General features: G+C 42.1%; 1 protein-coding gene across 2 annotated transcripts in view; it reads right to left on the bottom strand.

Moving 5' to 3' along the window:
- The window catches only part of GLT1D1 (glycosyltransferase 1 domain containing 1), a 65,041-nt gene extending 49,163 nt beyond the window's left edge, over positions 1-15,878 (bottom strand). For both annotated transcript variants that reach the window (XM_061561223.1, XM_061561224.1), the window contains exons 1-5: positions 15,540-15,878; positions 11,400-11,548; positions 8,943-9,048; positions 5,487-5,538; positions 2,575-2,611 (exon numbers count right to left, since the gene is read on the bottom strand). In XM_061561223.1, the coding sequence (XP_061417207.1) occupies positions 2,575-2,611; positions 5,487-5,538; positions 8,943-9,048; positions 11,400-11,548; positions 15,540-15,607 (412 nt within the window). In that variant the 5' untranslated portion in view covers positions 15,608-15,878. The remainder of the gene's footprint in view (positions 1-2,574; positions 2,612-5,486; positions 5,539-8,942; positions 9,049-11,399; positions 11,549-15,539) is intronic.
- Positions 15,879-18,950: the final 3,072 nt, after the last annotated feature.

The raw sequence follows: 18,950 nt of genomic DNA, 5'->3' as shown, positions 1-18,950 counted from the left end.
AATACCTCCAGTCACATCGTCTTGGGGGCACGTCTAAAACCAGCGGGCTCAAGTCTCAGTGATGTGGCCGATAACCCCCCGATAAGTGGTGCGATGCTGGTCCTGAGTGGGAATGAAGCATTTGACGAAAACAAAATGCAACCTCGTTATTAAACCGAATATTTTTTTACCCAACAAGATTTTAACAAAAATTGCTTTCACTTTACAAATACGAACAGATGGACCATTGGATATTAGGCAAAACCATTTCTTGTTTTTGTTGCATTGACAATGCAACCTCAGAATACCTCAGCTTGAAAAATGCATTTGCCTTCTCAGTTAGAAATGCGTCGTAAATGCTGTGCAAAAGAAAAGCAAAAGCACGTTTAATAAATGTTTTTGTTCCGAAGCCTGTACAGGTGTTTGTGCATTTGTGACGAACCGTTATGGTTTGTACATTGAAGAAAAATTGGTTCACAACCTAGTCGAGTGCAAATCATATGCAGCATGTTTGGTTAAATGCCTATTACAGTTTAGGGGTCGTCCATAAATGACGTCACGTGATTTTGGACGATTTTGGACCCCCCCCCCCTCGTCACATGGCGTCACAAAAAGTCAGACCCCCCCTAAAATAAGACGTCACATAGCTCTGCCCCCCCTCCCAAAAAAATAAAACATGCTTCAAATCGCTTTACACTATTGTCATTGTAGTGCGTATTTAATGTGCCTCTGCACTCTGATGTTGTAGGAGAAAACATTTATCAAAAAGTCTATTTAATTAAGTAGAACGTGTTGTCTATATTTATTTAAAGTTGCGCATTTTGATGTGACGTTCCATTTATCACCCCCTCCCTCGTCACACATCGTCACAAATGTCTGACCCCCCCCCCCCCCCAGGTGCGTGACGTCATTTATGGACGGCCCCTTAAAGCGACGCAGTGCTGTTGATGAATGCGGTTTTTGTTGTTGTAAATTGTGCTTGTGCACCACTGCCAACGCAGCGTCACCAAATAATGTTTAAATGTAGAGGTATGTGATCACAGATTGCCTAATATTTTGCATGAAATGCATTAAAGAAAATTGTTAATATAACTAGAAAATATACGCAAACATGATTTACGAATTTTACTTAAAAACTAGTTGCAACAGAAAACATTAAATTGCGTGGTACTTGCCAACAACAACAACAACAACTACAATTCCATATGTTTGACACATCAAACGTATGAAAACATGAAGCGTTATTTCTTTCCTGAAAGTACACGGATGAAAAACTGTACATCGTTACAAATGAAACCGAGTTTGTTATCTGGGCGTGCCAAATAAGTTCTGATTTGTGCGAGTGCTTCCTCGTGTTAACAACACATTCTTAAATTCACTGTTTTACTTCCTAAGCACGGCCACGTGGTGCTTATGTCAAACACAGAAATGTGATTCTCATACCAAAGGGTCCCCCCCCTCACCCTGCTAAATATATTCATTTGTGTCACATCCACAAGAGGACAACAACAAAAGCCCCTTCAAAACGTTTACTGCAAGGCAGGGTTAAGAGAACAGCCCTGAAAGATGACATCAGAGAAGTATGCCTGCAACTTCCCTTCAAAAGGCCTCTATTTATACCAAGGACACAATCTTTAATTTTCCTGCAAATAGTTTTCCTTGGCAGAGAAATTAAACCTGAAGTGTTCAGTCCTCCGAGCTAGGCTATGCTGAATGACAAAAAAAACCGAATTAAAAAATAATGGCGTTTTTGTGTGCAGTCATTGGTATAGACTATATATGAGATGTGGAAAATAATAGCCATTTTTGTGGGGAATAATAGCCATTTTCTGTACTTTTGAGGCATAAGAAATTAGAAATAACAACTACTACCCAGGAGCAAAAAAAAATCGTTATGTATTATAATGAATCCACTACAGGGTTCATATTCTTAGGTTTTTTCGGTAAAGTCACGTACAGCTGTCGTGGCTGTGACGGTTCCACCTGAAGACGGAAGCTTGTGTTGCCTCCGAAACGTCGTGATTTTTTATTTTATTTTACTTTTATTAATGTTAATGTTTTACCTACGTGACTTTACCGAAAAAACCTAAGAATATGAATCCTTGCAGTCACGAAAGCTTAAAATCTAGAATCACTACAGGGTGATATTTAATCACAAATGACTGTCCATACTCGAACCCTGTATCTCAACGGTGGGGCTCGGAACACTGCCGTGGCAATATAATACACCGAGCCACCAGTTCATCGCAACGAGACATTAATTGTACATTGTGTGGGAATTTATTTTGCCGAAGGATGAGTTTTCATTTTGTATGAGCCCCATATCCTGTTAACAATAGAAATTAATAAATAAATTGCAAATCGGCGCTGCAGCCGTGAAATTTGTTGTTGTTGCAAGTTTTAAACTGTCAAAATTGAATACGAGGCTCAAGTAATGTTCACTTAAATCTCAATGAAAGTGACAAGTTAAACATTTAATGACTGCCCTAATATAATAAAAACCTCATTAGCTAATCCTGGACAATATTTGATGACATTCGAGTTTCTTAAAACCCAGGTTGGCACACGAACTGGCACATTTTTCTACCCACTAACCTTGCGGTTGGATGTAAACTCTTCCGCTGGTGCACGGCTGCAAAACAATAACAGACACAACAGCAAAAAGTATAAATTACCCACGTACATTTAAAACCTGTTTTGATGAAAATGTCACCCATAAATACTTAATTTAAGCAGTTGCTATACATTTGTTTTAGCAATCATGTGTATGGCTAAAGTATGTCTGTAAAATCTCGATTTAAAGCTTTCGTGACTGCAGGGATTCACCTTCTTGGTTCTTTCGGTAAAGTCACGTAGAAGGGAAGTAATAAAATAATAAAAATAAAACATAATAAAACAATTCTCAATTTATTATGTTTTCTTTTTATTATTCTATGTCTGTAAACTCGTTGATCAAGAAAAGATAATACAATAGATATGTATTTTATGCCACTAACAGTAATACTATGTGAGAGTTGAAGAAATGTCTTTCCAGGAAGCATCAAGGAACTAGGTTAAAATGGCCAGATGCATCGCAGTAAAATTGTCCTTAGTTTATACATTTCTTTAAAACAAATATCCTTCATTATACAAATGCAAATGGTGTGTCAATTGGTGATTCCAGGGTGATTCCGTTAGTCATTAATGACAATTTTTTGGGCACCCATATAAGTTTACTGCTAATCGAAAGGTCCCAATGTCTTCCTAATGCATGTTGCACAACACTATTGACGTGCGTGACTGCATTCCCACAAATGCTCAAGTTATGTGATCATTACAAGGACAACCTCGCAGTTGAGCAACATTTACAGTGGGATCCAAAGTAAAGATCCCCCCTGTAGCCTTAACAGACTTTTGTGGCAAGTGCTGTCAGCGAGTAGCAGCACCTGTGAAAGCCGGCACGGCACACGAGGAGGATGAGTGTCCAGCATCACATCTGGCCACCTTGTCTCCCTATTAGTGATGGTTACGCACCGCACCAGGTACTCATTTGAGGCTGAGTGGACCTAGGGGAGGCTCAGGTCCCATTTAGATACTCGTCACTGGTGTTGGCCGTGCGCGGGAATCAAACTCGGGTCGCCGGATTCGTAACGCAGTGCGCTAACCGCTGTACTACCACATATAGGTGGGATCCACCAAAACGCACACACACACACACTTGCTTTAAGCAGCCGCATTTAATTATTCCTTAAATGGGATGACCGATGGATTGAATGTATGAGTTAGGGCACCCAGGCCACCGGGTTATCTGTGCCGCCACTTTAGAAATAATCACGTGTAATTTAAGCTTATGCGAATGCAATAAAATACACCCGTTTGCAAGACAAGACTAATTAAAAACAAAATAAATAATTCATACAATATGAATAAACATGTACAGATGGAGAACAGCTTTCCACCATTTCAATAACATTGCCATGTAACAGCCCATTTGCAGGAGTTATGATGGATTCTTGCTAGATTGGAATGGCATAGCTCCATTATACCAAATTGTATCACTGTGGACATCATCAAAACAACCAGTTCACTAAATGAATGAAGATATGTCGGAGATGCACAACTGGAATACAGATTAGCATGTGTGTATCTAGGGCAGTTACTGAGCATAGATCAGGATCAACATTTTTAAATAGAACTGGTTGGAATGATTTGGAAAAATGAACTTAAAGTAAATGCAACGTACTCTTAGTTCTTTTGGTAAAGTCACGTAGGTAAAAAATGAAATTAAAATTAATAAAAATAAAATAATAAAATCACGACGCTTCGGAGGCAACACAAGTCTCCGTCATCAGGTGGGACTTGTGTTGCCTCCGAAACGTCGTGATTTTATTATTTTATTTTTTATTAATTTTAATTTCATTTTTTACCTACGTGACTTTACCGAAAGAACTAAGAGTATGAATCCTTGCAGTCACGAAAGTTTTAAATCTAGAATAAATGCAACGTACCAATGTGCCGAAGTATGGTTAAAAATATGGATAGTGGCAAAGAATATGGCACAAAAGCTGAAAACGTCTGAAAGAAACGAGGAGGTTGCATGTTTGGAATTACACTGATGGATATAATTGCACCAAATGAAATGGAACAATAAACGAGATATTTCAAATGAGATGGCAGAAGAGAATGGGCCAGACTGGACTGGCAGTAAAAAAAACAAGACAGTACAAAACAGACATACGGAGCAGGTGAGAAACAGAGCAAGACAATACGAGCCAGGCAGAAAATACATCAGAGAAGAGATGAACCAGCCATCCGGCATAATAAAAAATGGAGAGCTTCTTCAGTTGCATTGTGACTCATAAACAAAAAAATAAATTCAGGGCAGAGGGAGGTGAAGATTCACATGACTAAATCAAGCATTTATATGTATGTATGTTGAACTTCTGTCGCATCGTACTTAGCCAACCGTACTAATCAGAGACGCAGGGGGAAGGACAACAAACTAAACACGAAAAGCAGTTCGAAAGAAATGGGTTTTCAATTTAGATTTTCAATCGCAACTCCAAAAAGCATGGTTTGGCTACGTACGGTGGAAAAGAAGTTTAACATACATACATTTAAAATTGCACAACTCGAGTGCTTTCCTCATATCAGAAGAGAATTCCAAATGGCTACAAACGCACATCTGAAAGCAAGCGATGCAGTGTGGCCGTTTTTGTTTGACGGCTTGCCAAAAGCCACAGCGAGGATGAGTGGAGTTTGCGTGATGGTGCATGCTCATTGTATGGCGTAAGGTGCATTCAAATGTTAAATATATAATAACGTGGGTGACACGGGTCTTTGGCTATCACAATCTGCAATTTAGCAAGTTCATATACCACTTACATTTTGAACAGCGTCACTGCTGCAATCTATTTCTGGAGAAACACCTTGTACTTTGTGTTGCCCATACAAAACTTACCTGCAATTCAATACTGCATGTAACAAAAATGTCAAGTGATATTAAAGCTGCGGCTGGAGAGACTTACCCATAAATGTTCTGCGATGCATTTTAGTTCCTCTGTAAAAGCCACCAGGAACCTGCAGCATCATAAATCACATCAAACAAGAAATGTACAAGACATCAAGTCCAAATTTGAAGTGTATGACAAAAATTGCAATAATTTATTGTAAAACAATAATTTCGGTTCAATCATACAAAACAGAAGACATCATTAGAACTGCAGATACAAAACAATTACCGTGGAAGATTAGGCCAAATCACCCTCTAGTGCCCCCCTCAAATGTGTCTCTATTCTCGTGTACGACAATATGTTCAGGAGGTAAAATTTTTTATTAAAGAAATGAAAACAACTAAATTAAATCACGACGTTTCGGGCGCAACACAAGCATCATTCTTCAGGTGGGGACAACGTAGCGAAAGCACAACCGCTTAAAGTGTGTACGACACACTTAAGCGGTTGTGTATGACACACTTAAGCGGTTGTGTATGACACACTTAAGCGGTTGTGCTTTCGCTACGTTGTCACCACCTGAAGAAGGACGCTTGTGTTGCGCTCGAAACGTCGTGATATAATTTAGTTGTTTTCATTTATTTTATTAAAAAATTTTACCTACGTGACTTTACCGGAAAAACCAAAAAGTATGAATCCTTGCAGTCACGAAAGCTTCAAATCTAGAATATATGTTCAGCAGCTCAATGCCATGCCGAGAGGGCTTCAGGAGTTAGTTCCCTCTTACCACGGTCCTTCCACCAGCGGAAGTGTGAGCGAGCAAGCGAGCATAGGGCTGCACGTGTATCACAATAACTTTAACCCTTCCCCATTACGCAATGACTGCAAGTTGCAGGGTGGGTGTCCCGTTCACTACTGAATCTCGGAACGTGAAAGCGGTTCGGCGTGAAATTAATTTAGAGAGGCGTAGCGCCGCTGTTTTTAAAGACATCGTACTCACCGCAAAGAACTGTAGCAACACGACCGCACTCTGTGATAGCTGGCGCCAAACTCTGGCACACGCCCTGCCGCATGGCTTTTTGGGAGCCTCATTACCGATAAAGTTATTTTATTTTACAATTTCTTCCGATTCCGTTCTGGTGTGCATCATCGAAACGGAACCGGAAGGAAAACTGAAGCACTTGCTTGAATAAAAAAAAAAAACACGTACGTCATCTTAACACGTACGTCATCTTAATGGGAAAGGGTTAAATAGTACCTGGTACAGATTAAAGTTAAGGGGACTTAATAGCATCTTTCGTGATGCAAACGTCACTGCCAAGAAATTTACTATTGAACACACACTACAGGCACATACAGTAAAAGGGAAAACATTACATGAACAAAAGTTTTTTTTTTCAGATTGAAGTGACTGTATAATCTGAACATTAAATATGCCTCCAGATAGCCGTATTAATATGTGAATGCCGGTCTGTGCATCTGTTCGAATCGACTCTTGTGCGGTCGTTATAGTGTGCAACGAAAAATAGGACACTGTGAATATTTCGAACCGGATGCTATTTATTGGAGCCGAATCTAATTGAATTTGAATTTTGACTGACTTTCCAAATTCTCAACCGAATCCGAAGCACTTGCTCGAATTAAAAAAGCACGCGAAAAATAAATCAACTTATTGATGAGAATACTGCCAACAGCTGGCAACAACAACCTGGCACTCGGAAGCATCTGTGTCAAAGTAACCCTTGTATGGATCAGATGAGATGCAATGTGCCACTTATGGTGCAATGGATAGAATGCAATAAGCAAGGACATCTCCATGTTCTGTGTGCTTCTCAGCTTGCGTTCCATTTTCTTCGTCAAATTACACGCTTCTGATACATATTTCATCGCGGGTAATACGCACTGATTAAATGCATTAAAGTTTAAGCACACTGGTATTTATCTTTTCATGATTAACTTCATATTTTCCCCCTTTAAAAAAAGCACTCCAACCTAGGAGGTGTGGGCTGAAGGAGATCGACCCCACAAGGGGGTGTACCAAAATGTGTTCCCGTCGATGACACTTCGTCATTGTTGGTTACAGAGTCACAGCTGACATTTCATGCCTCTTCCTCCCCGCCCCACACATTTCTACGGCGCTGGCACCCCCAACCCCCTCTATGGCTGCCTCCCATCCACCACCACCACCAAAGATTTGGGCCACAAGCCGCCAGTTATCACGGTTGCCTACGTATGGCGCGAAAGAAGTTCAACATAGTACATTGCTTGCTTAATTTTAAACCATTCAGCTACATATCCGCCCTTGCTATATGGAACTGCTTGTGGGAAATGGTATGACGTAGAACATGTCTTAAAAGTCAATCTTTTGAACCATCATGTATTGAGGATCCCTGCTTACATATAAAGGTAACAAAGTGAGAAATATTTTTTCATTGAATAACACTATATTTTTTAAGAAAAAGAAAATCTTCAAGGCTATTATCATTGCATCTAAAAGGTCATCCCATGAAAGGGGCTTACAACCTCACAATAAATAAACCCTCATTGTTAATTTGCCAAACCCACTTTCGAACTCAAATACAAAAGAAATTATAATGGTACCTATAAAGGGAACATTTCAAAATCAATTGACTTCGCGTGGGGAAATGGTATGACGTAAAACATCTTTTAAGTCAGTATTTTGTGAATCATCATGTATTGGGGATCCCAAGCCACCCAATCATCTCCATTTACACAAGCATTTGGTGAACATTGGTAGACTCTTGACTCTTGAATTCAATTACACTGCATGTATGATAATTTCAACTTGTGACATGCACAGCGTTCGCTCGCTCTACAAGACCTTGAATGAATGAATCGGAGGCGCGAGGAACCACAGACAAGCAGGAAGACAGCACCAAATAATATAGAGAGGAGGGACTGATGTAAACTCTAATGGCTAAGAAGGCCTATAGAGTTGGAATTTTACAAACCAATGCTTGTAAAAAAATTTAAATTTGGGCAACCAAATATTACACCCTGGAAAATGCTTTCGCTAATAGAGCAGGGTCAGCGTGTGGTTTTTAATTACTTCAAGTCAAGTAATTTGCCTCTCGTGCAGTGTGACACTAAATAGTAACGAGGTTAAAGGGCGGTGACATGGCTTCGACGTGGACGTTAAAGATCCCGTGACGTCATTCGCAAGGGTTGGTCATTGTGTGACAGCGTCATGGGCCGGAATTTGACACATTTTAAAGATTTCTTGCAAATTTCTCAATTTGAATGCACGTAGTGATCATCACCCCCACAGCAAAAAAAATTGTCAGGAACCCTCCTCAAAAATAATCTTGAGACTCGGCGAGGCTTTCCCTGGGCAAACAACGGAATCATAGCAAAAACCCAAAACCTGTTAGCGCTGCACTACACGTAGGGTGACGGGAAATGCTGGGACATTTTTTTTTTTGTCCACGAGGTCTAAATTTAAAAACCACCACCACAACAAAGAGCCATCACCACCTTTGGCCCCAAGGGTTTGGGAGAACGTTACCATACCTGGCGTTCTGGGCCACTGCTGTCATCACGGAAAGCTTGTGCTCATTTTTCACGTCCTCATTCGCGTCCGTTCCACCAAAGACCACGCCGTAAGGCACACCGCATCCTGTCACAGAATACACATCACCGTAATAAATATGTTTCACTTTCTTCACCGACAGTGCTGAGTTTGGGAATCGGTGTGTGCTCATTCCAATAAATTCGTATCTGCATTTCTAGCAAACCATATTTCTTTTAAATGCTATTTTAAGGCATAAAAAAACACTGCAAAATGTGTAATTACACAAATGATATTGATCATCTCAATTCACACCAATAGTTTACCCATTGAGTACAAATAGGCATTAAAGGCATCTGTTACAGCAACGATGCGTAATATCTCGTGTTGCTCAAGTGAATAAGTAACTCAAACGAGGATCGGAGCATTTTTTAATGTTTGTATTAATGTACAGGGTACGGGGAGTTTGGTCAAGAAATATGGATCCACTGCTTGAGCGGAGCAGGTTTTCCGAAAATCTACATAATCCACATTTAAAGAGGTAGGAAATCTGTAACGGTGCTGGGTATTAGAGACAGGAGTGGGGATTGTGTTCTGGTATAAGTCCAAGATGTGTATTTTAAGAAGCAGGTTTCTGGCCTTTGCGTACAGGTGCATGACGAGGAGGAGCTTATGGTAAGCAAAGTGACATTTCTGAATAGAACATTGCAGATGTACTTTGGAAGATAACATTGCAACAGGTGAGATGCGTGCATGCAGGATTTGCGGAGGGCAGGTGACAGACGTTGACATGGACACACGTAGGCTGGCAACGAAATGAAAATCAAAAGGTCTAGATACACGATGCAATTTCAGTACAAATGATGTGGGGTGTAATCGGATTGTAGCAGATTGTGCCCCATCAAATCACAAGTAATCATTAGAAGTGAATGCCATGTTACGGCAGGATGCAACCGAGTGCAACGCTTCTGCAAAGAATAATGCAAGTCGGGGAAATAAAACCCGCACATACTATGTATACACACAGAAAGACAAAGGCCCCCCGTATAGCCTTCAGTAAGACTGTTGAGGCGAGCGTTGTTAGGGAGCACCTTTGAAGAAGGCCGGGATAGCACACTAAAAGGTGGGTGGCTAACACTATGCCCGGCCGCCTTTGTCTTCCCAGTCCTGATGTTTACACACGACATAAGGTGTTCATTTAAAGCCAAGTCGACCTAAGGGAGGCCTAAAACTGTTTCATGCAACACTGTTGTTGATGTTGCCCGTATGCCATTAATCGCTGTCACCACTCCACAAATCACACACAAACCTATACACACAATCACACGTAAATACTATGTGGTCACATGACGAGCTCAATAATTGGATAAGATAGTCTTGGGATCGTGCTAAATTGCAAAATCAGAAACCCGACATAATCATGCGCAACTGCATCGCAAACAATTGCCTCGTGCAATAATTGACTCCTTGTTACAGTGGTGCAAGAACAAATCGAGTGGTTTGCTAAACGTTTTCACTGGGAATATACTACAATGTGTGATTGCACAAAAAACATTTCGTTTACAGTTGTGCGGTAAAATTATCCTGGTATCTGTGAATACAGCGGACAGGTCGCGGATAAGTGGCGTTAATTTGTAAAGCAAAAAAACTCGTCTCATCCACAAATTTGCTTTCCTGTGTGATGAGGAGCCTCGGATAGTTTCAGACGAGGGGGCGGGATTCCACTGTGTTTATTATCAAGGGGCATTTCATGTATGGCAATGTGTGCCAATCTGCACACATTGCCCCGTGTCATGGAGCATCAATCGTTTCAGCACGGTGAAATCCCTTCAATATTGAAAGCTCCAGCGCTGAGCGTGTGAGTGCGATTCATTTTCGGCAAATTCATACATTTATCCCGCACAAATTATAATAATGGCACTTAACCTGTACTTATACTCTACCGTACTGTTAGGGATGGGGGGGGGGAAATTTGATCAATTTATTTTAATATAAATAACGGACCCACAAATGATTACTGTAAAGGACTGTAAATTGTAGTTTCAGTAAAATGATACGTTCCATAATCAACTAACGTTTGGTTAAGGTCCCAAGTGCTTTTAACGCTTCAGAATATTATAAGTTATTTTTCAGAGTTTGCTTTAATGTCGGCTTGGACAGGGTTTCATCATTTCGGGGGTACAACCGCCGATGGTTAACACAGGAGATAGCATGGCTAGCCAAAGGTGGGAACGTGGGAAAGAGGACGACGTCCCCGAACACGGAGAGATGGGGATTGGCTCATGTGCAGCAGGAAGATAGTCGCAGCGCAGGACCATGAGAGGTGACGACATTGCGGGAAGGGCCTTCATCCAAGCTGTTGATAGGCAATGGGCCGGCGATGGAGATGACGATGCATTTGCCTAATTAGTCCGGCGTAAACGTAGCCTCATGTTGAGAGATTAAAACGAGGACCTTACCCACAAGGAGCCGGCCAGCCTTGTACAGGTGGAGCGCAATTACCGCTGAGATGCCATGTACGCTGATGAATTGACAAACGTCTTTCGGCTCGGAGAAACATCTGCTGTTTTCCAACAGGCACTTGTGTCCACTTGTCACGAGGTAATGTCTGGTTGTTATAAGAAGGAAAAAAAACACGACTTACAAATATTTGTCCGGCGAAAAACAATTTTAAGCGTCGCGTGAAGTTTGAACACATTTTATAATTTTCGACAGATTATAGTAACATGCTCTGGTACATAGGATGCACTTGCAAGTGTGCGCCAGGTGTCACACACACCAACTAAATTATAGGGCGCATCTCAACTTTTGCTTTAAGATACGCAAGCTATAGGAGATGCTCCAATGAGCAAATGGGGGTCACAACGCACCAGGTGACCTGGGATCCTGTAGCTGTTCTGTTACTGTATCGTATGCACTGTATACATAGAACAATTACCAAAGGTGAACCAGGATCAAAATGAAGGTGTGCGAGAGCGGGGTGTAGTGCCTTTCGAAAAAATGTAACTCGATAATGAAAAGCAACATACCAGTGTTCCGAAAGGAGAACACGTTTAATGAGTGCGTATTACCTGCCATGATGGATAGGACATACGTAAAATGAAACACAATCTGAAAAGTGCATACAGCGTGCAACGGTGCATGCTTGGAATTACATTGAGAGACTGAAGAAGAAACAGATCAGAAGGACAAACACAAATTAGAGACATTTACTGTTCGTCAAAGTGAGCTTTGGCAGGGCACATGGCGAGACTGACGACAGAGTGGCAGCCAAAGGAGATAACACGTGAGGCTTCAACACGTGGAGATGGAGCAATGGGTGTCGGCTTATGTCCTGGGACTAAATGGGTTGTTGCACGATGAGGCTGTGAGGAGTGGTGATGACTTGTTGGGAGGCTTTCATTCGTCAAACGCATATGGCTTCTGCTGCTGCAGCGGTGAAAAATAAATAATATACGATAGGTAAGATTTTTCCAAATATATATATATTTCGTAAAAAAATAACATTTAATGCCTCGAGTTTCTAGAGCGTCAAACTGTCCAAGAATATTTTTCGTGTCCAGTAAGCTGGCCAATTTCCGCCAAAGCAAGCCATCTAAAAAGTTGGTTTGTTTCTCTTTTGCAATGCAGTCATTTAGGGATGGTGGCACGTGTTTGTAATATTGCTTTACATCCATGTGTAGCTTGACGCTACAATTGTTCACTTGCACGCCCAATAGGTTCTGACTAAAAGCAAGGATGGTGTACTATCAAAATATCCAAAAGTGAAGGTCATTTGCACATTCGGAGGCATGCATGTAACGTGGATAACCTATGTTTGATAGCCATGATCTTGGATGGAACATTGCAGTGTTAGCAGAGGTAGGTAATGTGGATGTCCAATGTATGATTAGGCGTTCCTGATACCAAGTCAGGATCAGTGGTGTCGAAAGTGATTGTTGTATCTCAACACAGGGATCAATAGAACATCTGAATATGGAGGCAGGAAAGGATAATGTGTGTTTAGGTAGTGAGTAAACGTGGAGGCAATGGGTTATAGTGATTTAAGACTCCTCACCTGTGGAGTCACAGATAGCAGCTTGCAAGTTCAGAAGACGAAAACTGATAAAGCATTGTTAGATGTAATCGCAAAAAGCAGTTTGCGATGGTTGGGACACGTGTTCAGTACAGAGGATGTCAGGTTACCGTGACATGCAGTGCAGTGGTACCCAGATGTCATTGACCAAAGATAAGACCGAAAACAAGATAGTGGGTCTTAAGCGCCAGATTTTAGAGGTTGGGTGCGGATTATGAAACAGTTGCGCAAGTGATACGGGGAGGATTTTGGTGGCATTAACAGCAGTGGACATGAGATGGCCTCTTGCTCTCAGAATCTGAATATTTATTTATACTGGAGGAATCCGATGAGCTCTAACGCTGTTTCACAGATGTCCAGTAGTTTGATGCATAATTGATAAGACGTTTAATGACATTACTGCATCAATAAGCAAAACAGATAACACACATGGCCAATTTGTACGATTTAATGCGTTGCATCTCCGTAATGGTTAATGTTTCCGACCTCAAGATATGAATTTTTTTTTAAAGGTTAATACTGTCGATGTTTCTAAAAAGGGTTGGCTTGTTTGTTTTTAAAAATCACACCCAGACGAAAGAATACTGTTGAACCGGATTCCTTGCAAAAGGCTTCTATTTGGTGTTTGAACATCTTGCCAGAAAGGGTAAAACCTCTTTATATTTATTCATATGCTGCTTAATTGCTATGACTTGATCAGTTTGTATGTTAACGTCGTATGTTTATAAACGCGTGACTGTACGTACCATCAACGAAAATTTCAAACGTGGCGATACTCATATTTGTTTAATGGCCCTGTGCCGATAGTGGAAAATCCACATTCCTCTGGCGGGGACCCATAAGACTGACCACTTGGCAACCAGTTGTAAACAACTTCCGGTGGAAGTACCTCGCTCTATGGCTCGCTTAGGGGCCGTCCATGAATGACGTCACGCGATTTTGGCCGATTTTTGACCCCCCCTCCCCGCCTCGTCACAAAAAGTCAGACCCCCCTCAAATATGACGTCACAAAGCTCTGCCCCCCCCCCCAAACCATATTTCCATTTTGAAAATAAAACATGCTTCAAATCACTTTAAACTGCTGTCATTGTAGTGCGTATTTAATGTGGCGCTGCACTCTGATGTTGTAGGAGAAAACACGTATTAAAAGGGAGGCGTTAGAAAGTAAAAATTTCACGTAAAATGCACTTGAAAATATTCAACGTCTAACTAAAACTGCAGATGTTATTATATTGAAATTCTCTTATAATTATAAAATATTTAAAGTAATTATAACAATAAAAAAATACTTTAAACTTTGTAGTAAAACGAAGCAAAATGGAGAGTACAATTATAACAATCACATATTCATTTCACAGAATGAAAAGCCCTGGTAGAATGATTCGAATCTAAGTGTTTAATAACAATCATTCACAAAATTTTACAAAATGTATGCTTCTCCATTCTCCCATGGAGAAGCAAAATGCTCCTTCATGGAATAAATGAAAGATGACCTTAGTAGATTAAAATAATCAAATAGTTAATAATGATAATGAATACAAATTAGTGTTGTTATAACAAATACATTTAAATATTTATTTAAAGTTGCGCATTTTGATGTGACGTCACATTTCTCAAACCCCCCCCTCCCTCGTCACACATCGTCACAAATCTCTGACCCCCCTCCCCCCCCTAAGTGCGTGACGTCATTTATGGACGGTCCCCTATCGGATATTTTGGTCTACTCTTCCAAGCTGACCAGGCAACTTTGACGAAGGGGAGAAGAAACACACTTGAGATGCCACCAATTGATTAACCGCGCTGCTGGTGGACAGACGCGGGGTGATCTAAGCAACGTGCCGATTGGGTTCAACTGCCAATACAGGAGATCGAATTTCTGTTATTAAGCATTTCTGTCACGAGATGTAAATGAAACTCGCCACTGTTTTTTTTAAACGTACTCAAAACTGCGGGGACTTTAGGATATGGGGGTGTGGAGTTGAGAGAGGTGATTGGACATGATACATGGCGGAACCAAAAGTCAGGACACGCAGGGTTACTTCATTTACTTGTTTAAGACTGAATTTTTAAAAAAAGTTAATATTTAACCAATTATCGTTAGTTACTTTCATCCTTCCTGTGGGGGTCACCTCAAATCCGTCGTTTTACAAAACTCGGCCAAGAACCCCCCGAATGAATTGAGACAAAAACATAATTGATTAATGCTCAACGATTACACCTATAATCTTTTAACAAAAAATAGTCAAAAATGCTAAAGAGAATGCGTCCATTAATGTTAATTGAAGTCCGTTTGAACACATTAAAGGAAATACAATGAAATAAAATAAAACCCAGTGTCCTGACTTTTGGGCCATCCTGGATAATCACCCTCCCGTGCAAACCCCCCCCCCCCCACCAACTCGCTCATCTCAGGGGCGTTTCAACCCTTTGCAGAGAAAACAAATCCCACCACAACTCTTCCCCCGGACCCCACGCTACGCGTAACTCTCTGTGCGATCGGGGCGAACAAGGCTTGCACACGAACCGTATTCGCTCCGCAGTCGTCGCGTTTCCCGACGCCACGGCGGTGGGTGCCAGTAAAAGCACTTTCATTGTCGATACGAATGAGAGAGGGGGGAAGAAGAGGCACACGCACACGACCCCTGTTCCTACGCACGAAGCATGCGAGCATCTGCCGCAAATGTGTGCGGCTAGAACGTGACGACGCCTAGGGTAGACGCGGAATATACAACGCGTGTCACAAAACACCCTCGGGCACAAACGACGAGAACCGGTAGCCCATCAGTGTCTCTCTCGTTCTCTCTTTCTCCCCTCTCTTCCTCATCCTGCGCTTCTCGTACAGTGGCGCACATGCGCTTGTGGCTTGCCCGTGACGTGTTTCCATGGACCAGGGGGCAAAGGTAAGAAGAGGGAGGGGAGAGAGTTGGGGTTTTTTTTTGCTGCTTCTCGTTGCTGTGAGCCATCATCATTTTGCCCAATGCGAAGGGGAGTGTGTATGTGGGTGGGTGGGTTCGTATCATCAGCAAGTGGCTGCTGCTGTTTGCTGGGTTTTTGTCATCCGAAATAGATTAAATCATGAGAAACTTAACACTTGATTATAAAAAAAAACCGGATTATAAGGCGCGGCGGAAAGTAAGACGCAAGTTAGTAAATGTTTATGAGGATGTAAGTTATACTTGTAGGAACCTCCTGGTTACACCAGCCCACCGGGGATTACTGTGTCCGTCCGTCGTGTGGGGAGGGGCTGGGTGGGAGGGGTGGGGCTGGGTGGGGAGGGGCTGGTCACCCCGTGGTGCCCTTATAAAACTCAACGTTTAACCTACTCACGCCGGCTTGTGCCCGCCATCACAGTCAGCCATATTTGCGGAATACACCACGCTCCGTTGAGCCTGGCCATTGACCGAGCAACCCAACGTTCCTACCAGCTCCCTCCGCAGGAATGTGTTATGACCTCGCACACACACACAACAGATCATGAGACGCATGTCCAACTTTTACTTTACAATTCCGTACAGGAATGAGTCCTGATCACGAGTCATGATCGATCCACTGCTGGGTGACCGCCCTCCCAAATCCGTTCGAAACTACAAGATTTAGAAGAACAAAAATATATATGTTATTAGCTACGGGGCCGTCCATAAATGACGTCACGCACCTGGGGGGGGGGGGGGGTCAGACATTTGTGACGATGTGTGACGATGGGGGGGGGGGGGGTTGAGAAATGTGACGTCACATCAAAATGCGCAACTTTAAATGAATATAGACAACACGTTCTACTTAATTAAATCGACTTTTTAATAAAAAAAAATTCTCCTTCAACATCAGAGTGCAGCACCACATTAAATACGCACTACAATGACAATAGTTTAAAGCGATTTGAAGCATGTTTTATTTGGGGGGTGGGGCAGAGCTTTGTGACGTCATATTTGAGGGGGGGTGACTGACTTTTTGTGACGCCGTGTGACGAGGGGGGGGGGTCAAAAAGCGTCCAAAATCGCATGACGTCATTTATGGACGGCCCCTACTGTAAGAAATTAATATCACCATCCATGAACAATCCATGCCACTGCTGGTGGGAACCCCTCCACGTAAAAGAACTGTGGACTCTATGGAACCCCTCTCGAATGTATTTGGCCTCCTCTTCCACGTCGGCCAGGCGACTTGGAAGAGGTGGGAGTCGCCACTCCAATTGCGTCACCACCAAATTATAATTGCTGGGTGTTGCTGGACACGGTGATTTAAGACAGTTTCCGTTGCTTGATAATATGTTTTGCCACTTTTTTCTGCCAACAAAACAGGTGTTAAGATGTTAGCAAGGAATCACGTCTGCATTAACCACAATGCTTGTGGTTAGAATGCAAACAAAAAACGTACTCTGATAATAAAGGCATTGTCCTTGAAACTGATTGGTCCACACCAGAGACACCTTTATTTTGAGCCTCGTCTCAAACGGTGTTAGACCAGAGGACGTCAAAAGACGTCTTGTGCCGCGAATGGAGATGGAACAGGAAACCGAGATTTGCATGTAGTGTACTTACAATTAAACCTTCATATTTACACGATAGTTTACCCGTTGTTTTTTTTATATTTGCACGATTGTGGCTGTGTGTTTCAGTCCATTCAGTTAACTTTTTTTCTTTCGAGTTCACATTTCGTTTTTGCAATCATAATAGTGAACGAGAGTGTCTGGAGTGATTAACCACTCCACATGATCTGAACAGTCAAAGGAAAAGTCTTCAGCTCTCGACCCGGTCATCACCTGCCCTAAACAAGAGAACAGGGCGGCCGATAACTCATAATAGTGCATTAGTAACCTTTGTCCTCCAATATATTTGACCCTCCTGTATTCTGTAACAAAGGCATTGTACAAAAAGGATTGTCAGTGGGAAACATGCTGTAACAATGTGTATATGGCTGCAAGCAAGTTAGTCGTGATAAACAATCCTATTCCACGGTAACATAATCCCAATAACAATGCGCCCATATGCACATCAATGAAATGGTGTTCATTTATAACCCAACTGTTTATACACATTGCTTACCTGAACATGTTTTGATTCCAGGCACGGTATCTGGTTGTGTGTCACCGTAAAACCACACGTCATGTGCCCACTGCCGCACAATTCCTCTTCCGTGAAAGTGACCCATCAAAGCGTCACTGACTCTTTTTTGTTCAAGGAGGGTCTTGCCAAGTTTTTTGGAGCAGGGTGTGATGGGGGGGGGGCGGTTGCGATGATTACTCGATAGAGAGTACTACGCCAATTGAGTAATTTTCGGGTAAAACTTCAAACCTCCGCAAATTCTAACCGTAATTCCGGCACATCGTGGCCTCTCCCCCCCCATGCAAACGATCTTTGACATCCAGCGATGTGATTAAATACGCCACGTGGGCAGTCGTAAAAACCCGAGTGGAAACCGCGACACGCGGGCACGCGCACGACGGCTAAAGGCCAATGCTATTGCACCTTTAAAAAGTTTACCGAGCGAAAAGTTATTCCCCCTAGCACATGGAGGCGATGAAAGATTTAATATACATAGATGAGTCTTTTTGAGGCTGCTTGCCACGGTCAAGGGTAATTCCGTTATCACGGAAGCTGGCCATGGACAGGGGTGGTCCAGATGTCTCGTGACCCCCCCCCCCACCCCCATTTAATTCTGCAAAACGTAACTTTTTTTTCAAAACGGAAATTAATATGCGAAGTGAAAACCATGTGATGACGTCAATTTATTGGGGATCACAAGACATCTGGTCCACGCTGTAGACGACTTAAAAAAAACTCAACAAACATGTCAATAACACCGTAACACGTACACAGAAGCCGTAGATGTGGACGTGAATACGACGTTCTGAGTTGTTGTTCATCACGGGAAGAGTCATGCCTTTTGACCATACAGTAGTAGAATAGAACTACGCTTGGCCAAAGGATGACTCATT

This window comes from Lethenteron reissneri, chromosome 27 (assembly GCF_015708825.2).
Source record: "Lethenteron reissneri isolate LAM-NWPU_2019-01 chromosome 27, ASM1570882v1, whole genome shotgun sequence".
Classification (NCBI taxonomy): domain Eukaryota; kingdom Metazoa; phylum Chordata; class Hyperoartia; order Petromyzontiformes; family Petromyzontidae; genus Lethenteron; species Lethenteron reissneri.
This window is presented reverse-complemented; position numbering and strand designations above follow the sequence as displayed.